This window comes from Anser anser (assembly GCF_964211835.1).
Source record: "Anser anser genome assembly, chromosome: 29".
NCBI lineage: Eukaryota > Metazoa > Chordata > Aves > Anseriformes > Anatidae > Anser > Anser anser.
The window spans coordinates 828089-841763 of NC_139750.1; the positions used below are offsets into that span (position 1 = coordinate 828089).

Sequence of the window (13675 nt, forward strand, 5' to 3'; positions counted from 1 at the left end):
CTTTTCTGTAGTATCATTGCACCGGCTGTGCTCCAGGTTCCCAAGGGGAGAGACTCATTTTGAGAATTACCCCACTCACCAGGTAACATTGAGGACCATGGATTACAAGCACCAGCAAGGCCTCAAAACACACGATTGTCATGCACTCTAGCTCCACAGTCCAGCCCCTTCTTTCCTGAGTCAGAAGGGATCTCTGGAGGTGTCCACTACCACCATCTTCTCTGAGCAGTGATAGCCCTACAGGTAGATCAGGTTAGTCAGTGCTTTCTGCAGCTGGGTTTTGAAAATCTCTGGGCCCATGACCCAGTTTTGATCCATTGTCTTGGTGGCTGTTCCCCCAGTACAGACACTGATGCCAGCAAAAGAATGGAGCTGGTCAAATTTCAAAGATCAGCTCCCCTTGGGCAGTGGGGAAAGACCATCTCTGTGATCCCCACAAGCTGTCCCCAAGCTGGTGGTGCTGTTGTGCAGAACAAACATGCGGTGGTGCTGTGCCAGACAGGGGTACTTCACAAAAGGGGAAATGAATCACTCCCCAGCTTCCCTCCCCTCTGCCCCCTGGGTGTCCACTCTCTTCTCTGAGATTGCAGAGTCACAGGTTCCCTGTGAATACCTGGCTTTAGTTCTTCCCCTGTGGCTGAGTCCAAAGTGGGAGATCTCTCACATTCATGGGGGATGCAGTCACTGCCCACCCCAGGCTCAGCTATCCCTGGAGGTACCCTGGGCTGTGCAGGTAGCTCCAGATTCCCCTGCTGAAGGACATCATCTACGGGTCACATGTGGGAACAGCCCTGGCTATGTAATGCAGTGACCATTCGCTGTCTCTGCTGTGAGCAGACACCCATGGGTGAGTGTTAAATCTAGCCCTTGGTCTCTGACAGGTCACAATGCAACAATGAGCCATTCCCTTCTGAACTGAAGGAGGAACAGACCCTTGTGGAGAGCAATTCTTTGGGCCTATTCTTGACACTGTTTTTTGGGGGGAAGGAAATCTCAACCTTCAGGCATTGCACTGGGGTAATGCCATTTTATCACAGAGATGCTAGTAGAGATTCTTCATCGACTCACAGTGTTAAATGTACATTTATACGGCCTCCATATGGGACAGAAGAAGTTCATTCATTCACAGCAGTGGGGGGAATCCAAATATTTATGTACAAATGCAAGGAACAGGAGCAGTAATAATGAGAAAAAAAAAAAAAAAGAAAAAAAAATATATAATAATAATGAGAACAAACAAAACAGAAGCTTGGAAGGCGATGTACTTAGATTCATTATTGGATAGTGAAGGGATATTTATAAGTACTGAAAAACATCCCCCAAATCTGTCTCCATTCTGCAGCCTTGAGCTCCCTGTTTTGCATGCTGTAGATGAGGGGGTTCACTGCTGGGGGCACCACCGAGTACAAAACTGCCAGCAAAAGGTTGAGGGATGGAGAAGAGATGGAGGGGGGCTTCAGGTAGGCAAATATGCCAGTGCTGATGAACAGGGAGACCACAGCCAGGTGAGGGAGGCATGTGGAAAAGACTTTGTGCCGGCCCTGCATCGAGGGGATCCTCAGCACTGCCCTGAAGATCTGCACATAGGACAGCACAAGGAAAACAAAACACCCAGATGCTAAAACAGCACTAACCACAAGAAGCCCAACTTCTCTGAGGTAGGCATCTGAGCAGGACAGCTTGAGGATCTGGGGAAGTTCACAGAAGAACTGGTCCAGGGCATTGCCTTGGCAGAGAGGAAGTGAAAATGTATTGGCAGTGTGAAGCAAAGCATAGAGAAAAGTACTGCCCCAGACAGCTGCTGCCATGTTGACACAAGTTCTGCTGTCCATTATTGTCCCATAGTGCATGGGTTTGCAGATGGCAATGTAGCGGTCATAGGCCATGATGGTGAGAAGATAAAACTCTGCTGCGACAAAGAGAACAAAGAAAAAGACCTGGGTAGCACAGCCTGCATAGGAAATGGTAGTGGTATCCCAGAGAGAACTGGCCATGGCTTTGGGAACAGTGGTGGTAATAGTGCCCAGGTCGAGGAGGGCGAGGTTGAGGAAGAAGAAGTACATGGGGGTGTGGAGGCGGTGGTCGCAGGCTATGGCTGTGAGGATGAGGCCGTTGCCCAGGAGGGCAGCCAGGTAGATGCCCAGGAAGAGCCCGAAGTGCAGGAGCTGCAGCTCGTGGGTGTCTGTGAATGGCAGGAGGAGGAACTCTGTGGGGAAGGTGCTGTTGGACATTTGCTTCCTCCGCGCAGGGTTGCCTGTCCATGGAGGAAAAAAACAGAGACAAGTTAGAGAGACAATTTTCAGCAAAATTCATGTTTTCTCCCACAGATTTTACCCTTCCCTGAGATGAATGAGGAATGAGTGAGCTCCTTCTTCAACTCTCCCAACTGGATGACAGCGTGCCTGACAGTGTAATATGAAGCTCGGGCACCTTATTCCCAAGAAGACACCCTCAGGGCAGGGCCCCAACAGACTCTATCAGAACAGAAGCTTACACCTACCTGCACCCCAGACAAAGAGAGTAGGAGAACCACACACAGGTGGAGAAATAAGAAAGAATACCAAAATTCTCCAAACAGCTGACAGAGAGAAAGGCTGATGGGCATGCAGGGAAGCCTTCAGCTTGCCAAGCTTGCATGCCACCTATGGAAGTGACACTGCAGGGCAGGGACTCTTACAATACTGATCACTGGGTATCACCTTGTAGGACACAGGCTCCTCTCCTCTTCTGGAGGTCCAGCTGAGGAGGAGGTGGCTCATGCCCTAAAGCCCCTGAGGGCAGAAGCTGTGCTGGGTGGCAGAGGAGAGCAGGGGGTTGCTGCAGAGAAGGTGCCTGCACTGCAGACCTGGCAGGCAGTACCTGAATCCCCCCTTCCTTGGTGTTTCGAGCAGCAGCTCCCTCTCCCTCCCTGCCCAGGTCTCTGCTGCCTGGAGCTGTCCCTGCTGGCAGCTGCTTCCCTGTCCCCACATCTCATCCCTGCCATTGCTCACAGACCCCGTCCCACCTGCTGTGTGCTCAGCTCTGCCCTGCAGACACCTCTTGTCCGACAGCACTTTTCAGGGACAACTCCCCATGTTCAGTGGCTAAGGAGCAGCTCTGAACTAACAGGAGGTAACTAGAACTGGTGACACAGGGCTTTCATAATAATATAGAAATAAATTCCCATCTCCTACTGCCACCCTGCAAAGCAAGAGGAGATATCGCAAAATATAAAATGCTTCCCTTCAAGTATCCCTTGCTCTGACCTCTAAGTTGAGGAGTCCACTCTGAGCTGTTCTGGGGGTGCTGTAGATCTATGAGCAGCCTGCCCCAGGCAGCAGCCTCTGGGCACCAGCAGGACCCTGCCCTGCCCTGTCCTGCCTTGCTCCAGGGACTCCTTCCACCCACAGCTTCTCCCTGCAGCACCTTGGGCAGCTCCCTGGGCAGGCTGAGTGCTGAGCCTGGCAGGCGGCAGAGGCCCTGCCCCAGCACACAGCCCCTGGGGCACAGCAGGGACCCTGCTCTGCACCACAGCCCTGGCCACCTCTGCCTGCACCCCGGCTGCACAGCCTGCAGCCAGCCTCATGAGAAAGAACCCTCATCTCCTGTCCTTCTGTCAGCTTTGGCAGGTAATCCCTGCTCTGGAAGTTGTATTCTCCTCTTATTCAAAAAAAAGTCTGAGAGTTCTCCTGGAAGACCCCAGAGGCTGTGGGATTTGCCAGCAACTCTGTAGATGGCACCAGGAACAACAGGTGCGCTGCCCTGCAGCCAGAGACTTACCCTGTTCAGGGCTGGGAAGATTTCTCCCGCAGTGAGCTCTCAGCATGCCCCCCTCCACACTGCCTTTAACATCTCCCTCCCTTCTCTCAGCCGCCCTTGTCCCCTGCAGGCAGTGCCCCCAGCCCTGCTGCGCTGTGCAGAGGAGCTGCTCGTGGGCAGAGCTGTCTCTCTGCAGCGCTGCCCGCTTACCAGGAGCTCCCCTTGGGCCCAGGAGCCCGGCCCTGCTCAGCTGCAGAGGGAGCTCTTCCCCTGGGTCTCCAGGGGAATCGACTTTGAAACAGACTGAAGCAGTCACTGTTTTTCCTTCTCTGAGCTGGGGATGGACACTTGCTTCCAGTGTTGTCTTTTCCCCTAATTGAAAAGAAGAGTTTGGCATGCGAATTATCTTTTCTTGTCCCATTGTGAGACTGGACACCCACAGAGTGACAGGCAGGCTGCATCCCATCACTTCCAAGCACTTGTTGATACTCAGGGAGATGAAATTTTTCATAGAAACTGAAATCCCTCTGTCTACGTAAGCTACACAGCCGATTGCTGGCCTGGAGGATCACCATATCATAGAATGCTTTGGGTCTGGAGGGACCTTAAAGACCATCTATTTCCAACCCTCCACCATGGGCAAGGGCACCTGCCACTAGACCTGGCTGCTCAAGGTCCCATCCACCCTGGCCTTGAACACTACCAGGGGGGGTGAGGCATCCACCACTTCTCTGAGCAACCTGTTCCAGTGACTCGCTTTTTTTTTTTTTCTTTTTTAAGCTGTTGCCCCTTTTCCTACTGCTACACTCCCAGATAAAGAGTCTCTCCCCATCTCCTGTTTATCTCCCCCTGTTCTCTTAGGGAGGGGGAAGGAGAGAGTGGCTGTGTGTGTGGGGTACTTGGCTACTTCCTGAGGATAATCCACAATGCATCCAGGGACACAGACCTGACCGTCAAGTGATAAAGGAGGCAGTGAAGGGAACCAGACATGGTCAGTCACACTGACTGGTGAGAGCATGGGAGAGAGAGAAAATGTTTATTCCAGGGAGGTTATCTGATTAGGGACCTTTTAAGATGAGAAACCAAGGGAAAGGGGGGAATGCTGGTAAGAAGCTTGTCCTATGAAGACAGCCTGTGGACTGCTGGGTAGTTTGCAGAAAAGAAGGCTGAAGGGCGACCTCGTTGCTCTCAATAACTTCCTTAGGAGGGGAAGTGGAGAGGAGGGTGCTGGTCTCTTCTCCCTGGTAACCAATGGCAGGACATGTGGGAGAGGCACAAAGCTGCATCAGGGGCTGTTCAGACTGGGCATTAGGAAAATTTTCTGTACTGTGAGGGTGGTCAGATACCAAAACGGGCTTTCTAGAGACCTGGTTGATGTTCTGTGACTGTCAGTGTTCAAGAGGCATTTGGATCATAGAAACATAGAATCAAAGAATGGCTTGGTGAGGAAGAGACCTTAAAGATCATCCAGTTCCAAGCCCCCTGCCATAGGAACTCACTAGATCAGGTTACCCGCTGCCTCAGCCAGCCTGGTGTTGAACACTTCCAGGGATGGGGCATCCACAAGCTCTCTGGGCAACCTCTTCCAGTGCCTCACCACCCTCCGAGTGAAGAATTTCCTCCTAATCTATAATCTAAATCTCCCCCCTTTTAGTTTGCAAACATTCCCCCTTGTCCTCTCAGTATCTGATTGAGCAAGGAGTCTCTCTCCGTTTTTTTAAAAGCTCCCTTTAAATACTGAAAAGGAACAATGAGGTCCCCCCAGAGCCTTCTCTTCTGTAGGCAGAACAGCCCCAGCTCTTTCAGCCTTTCTTCGTAGAAGAGATGTTACAGCCCTCTGATCAACTTCATGACCCTCTTCTGGACCTGTTAACAGGTCAACATCCTTCTTGGGCCGGGGACCCCAGACGTGGACACAGTATCCCAAGTGGGGCCTCACAAGAGCAGAGTAGAGGGGGACAATCACTTCCATCGACGTGATGGCCAGTCCTCGTTTGATGCAGCCCAGGATGCTGCTGGCCTTCTGGCCAGCAAGTGCCCGCTGCCGGCTCTTGTCAAGCTTGTCATCGGCCTCTGCTCTGCTCAAGAAAGGGGGTATGGTGGGTACACACCACGTGCCACGTAATGGTTTTAGCTGCATGACCATGGAGAGGACATGAGAAAATGGGATGGGAAATCTACCTTGACCCTAGAGGCACGGGTATGTGAGCTGCAAGGTAAAACAACGGCCAAAGGGGGGTCTTCTGAGAAAATTGCTGCTCCCGTTTCACAGAATCACAGAATCACAGAATCACAGAATCACAGAATCACAGAATCACAGAATCACAGAATCACAGAATCACAGAATCGTCTAGGTTGGAAGAGACCTCCAAGATCACCTAGTCCAACCTCTGTCCTAACACTAACAAGACCTCCACTAAACCATATCACTAAGGGCTACATCTAAACGTCTTTTAAAGACCTCCAGGGATGGTGACTCAACCACATCCCTGGGCAGTCCATTCCAATGCCTAACAACCCTTTCAGTAAAGAATTTCTTCCTAACATCCAACCTAAACCTCCCCTGGCGCAACTTTAGCCCATTCCCCCTCGTCCTGTCACCAGGCACGTGGGAGAATAGACCAACCCCCACCTCTCTACAGCCTCCTTTAAGGTACCTATAGAGAGTGATGAGGTCTCCCCTGAGCCTCCTCTTCTTGAGGCTAAACAACCCCAGCTCCCTCAGCCGCTCCTCGTAAGACTTGTTCTCCAGACCCCTCACCAGCTTCGTTGTCCTTCTCTGGACTCTCTCGAGCACCTCCATGTCCTTCTTGTAGCGAGGGGCCCAAAACTGAACACAGTACTCGAGGTGCGGCCTCACCAGAGCCGAGTACAGGGGGACAATCACCTCCCTAGACCTGCTGGCCACACTGTTTCTTATACAGGCCAGGATGCTGTTGGCCTTCTTGGCCACCTGAGCACACTGCTGGCTCATATTCAGCTGCCTATCAACCAGTACTCCCAGGTCCTTCTCTGCCAGGCAGCTTTCCAGCCACTCATCTCCCAGCCTGTAGCGCTGCTTGGGGTTGTTACGCCCCAGATGCAGGATCCGGCACTTGGCCTTGTTGAACTTCATACTGTTGAACTCAGCCCATTGGTCCAGCCTATCCAGATCCTCCTGTAGAGCCTTCCTACCCTCAGGGAGATCGACATGCACCTAACTTGGTGTCATCTGCAAACTTACTGAGGGTGCACTCAATCCCCTCATCCAGGTCATCGATAAAGATATTAAAGAGGACTGGCCCCAGCACTGAGCCCTGGGGGACTCCACTAGTAACCGGCCTCCAACTGGATTTGGCTCCATTCACCACTACTCTTTGGGCCCGGCCATCCAGCCAGTTTCTAACCCAACGAAGTGTACACCAGTCCAAGCCATGAGCAGCCTGTTTCTTCAGGAGAATGCTGTGGGAAACGGTGTCAAAAGCCTTACTGAAATCAAGGTAGATCACATCCACAGCCTTCCCCTCATCCAGCAAGCGCATCACTTGGTCATAGAAGGAGATCAGGTTCGTCAAGCAGGACCTGTCTTTCATAAACCCATGCTGACTGGACCTGATCACCTGGTTGCCCTGCAAGTGCCACGTGATGACATTCAAGATAATCTGCTCCATGAGCTTCCCTGGCACTGAGGTCAAACTAACAGGCTTATAGTTCTCCAGGTCTACCCTCCGGCCCTTCTTGTAGATTGACGTCACGTTTGCTAGCCGCCAGTTGACTGGGACCTCCCCTGATAGCCAGGACTGCCAACAAATGATGGAAAGTGGCTTGGCCAGCTCCTCCGCCAGTTCGCTTAGTACCCTTGGGTGGATCCCATCTGGCCCCATCGACTTGTGTACATCCAAGTGCTGTAGCAGGTAGCCAACCATTTCCTCATGGATAGCGAGGGCCACATCCTGCTCCCCATCCCCTTCCACCAGCTCAGGGTACCAGGCATCCAGAGAACAACCGGTCTTGTCGCTAAAGACTGAGGCAAAGAAGACATTGAGCACCTCAGCCTTTTCCTCATCTTTTGTAACTAAGTTTCCCCCCGCATCCAGTAAAGGATGGAGATTCTCCTTAGTCCTCCTTTTTGTGTTGATGTATTCGTAAAAACGTTTTTTGTTATCTTTAACGGCAGTAGCCAGATTGAGCTCCAGATGAGCTTTGGCCTTTCTAATTTTGTCCCTGCACAGCCCCGCAACATCCTTAGAGTCCTCTTGAGTAGCCTGCCCTCTTTTCCAAAGATTATAAACCCTCCTTTTTCTCCTAAGCTCGAGCCACAACTCTCTCTTCAGCCAGGCCAGTCTAGTTCCGTGTCGGCTCGTCTTTGGGCACGTGGGGACAGACCGCTCCTGAGCCATTAAGATTTCCTTCTTGAAGAGTGCCCAGCCTTCCTGGACTCCTTTGCCCTTCAGAACCACTTCACAAGGGACTCTGCCAACCAGTGTCCTGAACAGCTCAAAGTCAGCCCTCTGGAAGTCCAAGACAGCGGTTTTACTCGTCCCCTTCATGACTTCGCCAAGAATAGAGAACTGAACCATTTCGTGGTCACTCTGCCCAAGACAGCTCTCGACCACCACGTCTCCCACCAGTCGTCACTGTTTGTGAACAGAAGGTCTAGCGGGGCACCTCCCCTGGTAGGCTCTCTAACCAGCTGCGTCAGGAAACTATCTTCCACGCTCTCCAGAAACCTCTTAGACTGCTTTCTCTGGGCTGTGTTGTGCTTCCAGGATATGTCTGGGAAGTTGAAGTCCCCCATGAGAACAAGCGCTGACGATTTTGCAACTTCTGCCAGCTGCCTGTAGAACTCCTCATCCGTCTCCTCATCCTGGTTCGGCGGTCTGTAACAGACCCCCACCAGGATGTTTGCCTTGTTGGCCTTCCCTCTGATCCTAACCCATAGAGACTCAACCTTATCATTCCCAGCCTCAAGTTCCTCAACATCAAAACACTCTCTAATATAGGGAGCCACACCACCACCCCTTCTGTGCTGCCTGTCCCTTCTGAAGAGCCTATAGCCAGACATTGCAGCACTCCAGTCATGAGAGTGGTCCCACCACATTTCCGTGATGGCAACCAAGTCATAGCCTTCCTGCTGCACGATGGCTTCCAGCTCCTCTTGTTTGTTACCCATGCTGCGTGCATTAGTGTAGATGCACTTCAGCTGGGCCATTGCCTTCTTCCCTGCCTTTGCCATTGTTCCCCCTGTTACAGCTCCAACAAGCCTAATTTCAGCCCCATCCCCCTTCTTTCCTAGTTTAAAGCCCTCTCAACGAGCCCTGCCGGCTCCTGGGCTAGGATCCGTTTTCCCCTTAGAGATAGGGACCCGTCTGCGGCCATCAGGCCGGGTGCCGAGTAAAGCGCCCCATGGTCAAAAAACCCAAAATTTCTGTGTTGGCACCAGCCTCTGAGCCACGTGTTAATCAGGTGGGCTTTCCGTGTCCTCTCGGTACCCCTCCCTGCCACTGCAGGGATAGATGAAAACACCACCTGTACTCCCGCTCCATCCACTAGCCGTCCCAGTCCCCTAAAGTCCCGTTTGATAGCCTTCAGGCTTCTCTCTTCAATATCATCACTGCCAGCCTGGACTATCAAAAGAGGGTAGTAGTCAGAGGGGTGAACCAGGTTGGGAAGCTTCCTGGCAACATCCCTGACCCTGGCCCCAGGGAGGCAGCAGACTTCCCTACGGGTAGGGTCAGGTCGACAAATAGGGCCCTCTGTTCCCCTGAGAAGGGAGTCGCCTACTACGATCACCCTTCTGTCTTTCTTGGTGGAGGCAGTCTTGAGGCGTGGAGTCAGCTTCCTCGCCCTAGGCATCCTCCTGGGTAGACTTTCTACCTCGTCCTCACCCACCGGCCTCTCAAGCTCCAGGGCCTCAAATTTTTTATGTAAGGGCAGCTGGGAAGGTGGGGCTGGTAGCGGGGGGGGCGTTGCCTGCAAGGTCGAGCAGGGACCTGTCTCCATCCCTCCTCAACTCCTAGGTCACCTCCCTCTGCCCGACAGCGACAGGGCAGGAGGTCCACCTCTGTTTGGGGTGTCTCACCCCGGTACCTCTCCTTCAGGCCCTGCAGGGAGTCACTCCACCAGTCTATCTCCCACTCACACTCCCTGATAGCCCTCAACCTCTCCACCTCCTCTTTGAGTTCTGCCACCAGGCGGACCAGGTCATCCACCTGCTCGCACCTCACACACACAGTGCCTCTGCCTCCCTCAGATGGCAGCAACAGGCTCAGACACTCCCTGCACCCAGAGACCTGAACTGCCGCATTGTTGAGCAGGCGGTCAGTCTGGGTGGGTACAGACTGTCTAGAGAGAGTACTTTGCCTGGTGAAGACCATTGCAGCCTAGCTAGCGGTCGACAGCCGTTAAAGGTGTTGTTCTTATGGGCGGGAGGGGAAACTCTGCCCTCTCCGCCCTCCCTGCTCGCCCTGCCTGCGCGAACTGCTGCGCAAACTGCCGCGCCCCGCCCTTCTGACGCGCCACGCTCTCTTTGCCCACCCTGTTCGCCGCGCTCCTGGTCGCTCGCGCTCCCTAGGGGCTGCTTTTGAACGGCCGTGGAGGGGGCTCTGTTGGCTCCGCCTACGCCTCGTCAGCCTCCCTCGCGGGGGCTGCCAGGTCCTGGTGGCTCCCTCGTGCTGCCTCGATGTCGGAAAAAAAGCCCTGCCTGTCCCGATCCCCCACTCTGCTGCAGAACGCGTCTGCCCCGGAGCCGATCACCTCGCCCGTTTCCATCACAGTCCCTGAGACACACGGACAACTACTATGAATAGGGTTAGAGGGGCCCTGCTTCCAGCCAGATGGAGGGAAGGGACAATCATGTTTATTGGACTGTGTGGATTTGATGGCCTGGAATCACAGGATCATAGAATATCCCAAGTTGGAAGGGACACACAAGGATCATCCACCAACAGTTTCATGTCCTTTTTGTACTATGGTGCTCAAAACTGCACACAGTGCTCAAAGTGAGGCCGCACCAGCGCAGAGTAGAGCAGGACAATCACTTCCCTCGACCGACTAGCGATGCCGTGCTTGATGCACCCCAGGATACGGTTGGCCCTCCTGGCTGTCAGGGCACACTGCTGGCTCATATTCAGCTTGCTATAAACCACAACCCCTTTTTCCTTTCCATTTCTTTCAGCCTCGCCACTTCTATGTCATATACAGAGATGGTTTTGTGCCCAGCAGGCACAAACCTCTATTCAACAGAGAGCCCCCTCCAGCAGCCTGGGAGACCTGAGGCTGCTGCAGCTCTCTGCCCCTCGGTCCAACCTGAGCAAGGCAGAGCGTGTACTCCTGGGAGGCACACACACAAGCCTACATAGACATCACGTAAGCATCAACACATGGCAGGACACAGGACAATGCAGGCAGGTACATTCAGCATTCACACAACTACAAACAGCAGCAGCATCCTTATCCTGATCCCCTCTCTGGCTGAGTAGGACGGAGGACTGACAGTGGGAAATACAGAATGGTTGTGTGCGCACGTGCATGTTTGTGTGTGCAAGGTAGATCTGCCAGCAGCTGGGATCAGACACTCAGCCTGACCAGGACAAGTTCCTGGCTTCCAGTCTCCCCAGCTGAAGGCACTTGGACGTAAGAGCCCCCATGGGTGCAGCCCCACTCCAGCTGCTGGCACACACCACCCCAATCTCACACACACTCACACACTTAAGTCCACTGAGTCCACACACTCCCACCTCTACTGTTGCTGACTACGTGGGCACTCTGATGCCCTGGTTCTTGTCCAGCTGCTGCACTTGCCCCTTTGTACAACCATCAGGTGACCTACAGCCCTAGGCAGCAATCCCCTTAGTCCAAATGGTGATGCAGAGAGCTGCTGCCAGTGATGCATCTTGGGTTTCCTCCTAGACACTGGGCTGACAGCCCTCCTAGGGCAGCCCTGGAAAGATCTGGGACAAGATCTTGGTTCCGCAGGAGCCTGTGCCTTGGGTTCCCACCTGCCATTGTGCTTTGTGCTCTTCTGGGCTCATGGAGATGGGCTCTTGTTGAGCTGAAAGCTCTCCTGTGCTGGGCCTGGGAGCAGCCAGGGCAGGGCATGAACTGAATTACTCATCCTGCTATCGCTTGCCTGGGCCTTTCTTTTGTGTGCAGATGCACTTCTTATCACACAGCCTACCACAATCCAGCAAGAACATAAACCTCTGGAGGCATCTATGTGTGGAGATAACATACATATAGAGGTGGTATTGCGTAAGATATGACAGCAGAGAATTCAAATTGCTCTTCAGAAATACATCACGATTAGGGGAAAAGCTGTGCTGTTGCATGGGTAATATGTCTGGGGTTTGACTTCAAGGTAGGCTTTGAGGCTGGGGATTAGAGCAGTGGATGCCTTTCAGGGTGAGAGAGAGCATTTAGGGTAGCACTAGATTTTCGGGTTACTAGTTAGAAATATTACCAGGACATAACATAAATATTTTCCCAGTGAATGTTGAATAAGCATAAGAGAAAATCTTCCCTTTCTCTTAGCTAAACCCCTCTTCTCTCTCCCAAATCTCCCACCATTATTCTCTCAGCTTTCCCCTGGCCTCCCCAAATGTGTCACCCTGTTGGGGGCAGCTTTCTGATGGCCTTTATGACCTCAGAGGCTCTGCCTCCCTGCTGTTGGCCAGCCGGGTGCTGGGACAGAAGTGACCTCACAGCCAGCATCCACAGGGCTACAAGGAGCTGTTGTGCTCAGGAGACCTCTTCCCAGCCCCCCCAGCAGCAGTGGGTGCAGGGAATGCCCTGCACAATCCCTCAGGTACTCTGCCTGCCAAGCATCTCATGCTTCAGAAGGCCTCCCACACAACCAGACTCATCAGCATCAGACTCATCAGACCCCAAAGCATCAAATGGAGAAGTGGAGGTCAGTCTGCAGTGCCCCTGCTGCTGCCATCTGCAAATTACCTCACCTCCTCACCTTCCCCTTGTGGAAGGGACCCACAAGGATCACCAAGTCCAACTCATTTCCAATGGCAGGAGATGTTTTGGTGTGATTTACTAGATCCAGTCTGTGTAATTTCACCACAGGTGTAACGAATAACTCACCAGACTGCTTTCCCTATGCCTGCTGTGTTCCTTGGAGTTGCAGAGCTCTCCTTTGCCTGTTCCGTCCCAGATCTTGCACTTATCTCTGGGTGGCTCCACCTTCGACACGCTCATGCTCTGTGGGCTCTGTGCCCTGCTGACTCCTTGACACACACTGTCCCTGATGATCCCCTGGGCTCTCCTGGCAGCTTCCACTTCCCTCTAGAAAGATGCCTGCCTACCTTCACACCTACTGCATGCAGTGGACACAGGCTGGTGAAGTCACCATATCCATGGCTGCAGGGCACCAGCAGGCAACACCAGAATCAGCCCTCCCTGCTTAAAAGCTGATCCTGGGTGATCAGCTAATCTCATCCCCACGAGCCCACAGAGAAACAAACAAAGCCAGGAGCCTCCTTTTAGTCGACTCCTTTGCAATATCCATGGGAGAAGCTTTGGGAGAAGAGCTGAGCCTTCAGGCACTGCCCTCAGCACATCCCCTTTTATGCTAGAGATGCTGGTACGGAGCCAGCTGTGTTAGAGAAGTGCCCCTGGCCTGTCCCTGCCTGTGGACACAGGACTGCCCCAGAGCAGCACGGTGAGCAAGCGGCAAGAGCAATCAGTCCTCACAGCAACACAAGGTCAATGAAGGAGAGCGTGGGAGGTGAAAGGGAGAGCAGCTTGGGACAGATCAAGCCCTGGGGTTCCCTGGCAGTGCTGCTGTGCCAGGAATCTTCTCACGTTCCATCTCTGCACACAGCCCCTGCAATTCCACCACAGGTCTCCAAGGAAGGATCTCAGGCAAGCAAGTCACTGCATGGTCCTTCCCTTTATTTAAATACACAGAAAGCCTGGCCCATGATAAATGCAAAGACCTGGAGTCAAA

General features: G+C 53.1%; 1 protein-coding gene across 1 annotated transcript; it reads right to left on the reverse strand.

Annotated features, from left to right (window-relative positions):
- Window positions 1-621: 621 nt before the first annotated feature.
- LOC310887850 (olfactory receptor 14C36-like) lies at window positions 622-2467 on the reverse strand. Its single transcript, XM_083814028.1, has one exon. It carries the CDS (start codon window positions 2229-2231, stop codon window positions 1275-1277), a length of 957 nt encoding a protein of 318 aa, XP_083670154.1. The 5' UTR covers window positions 2232-2467; the 3' UTR covers window positions 622-1274.
- Between the last annotated feature and the right edge of the window lie 11208 nt (window positions 2468-13675).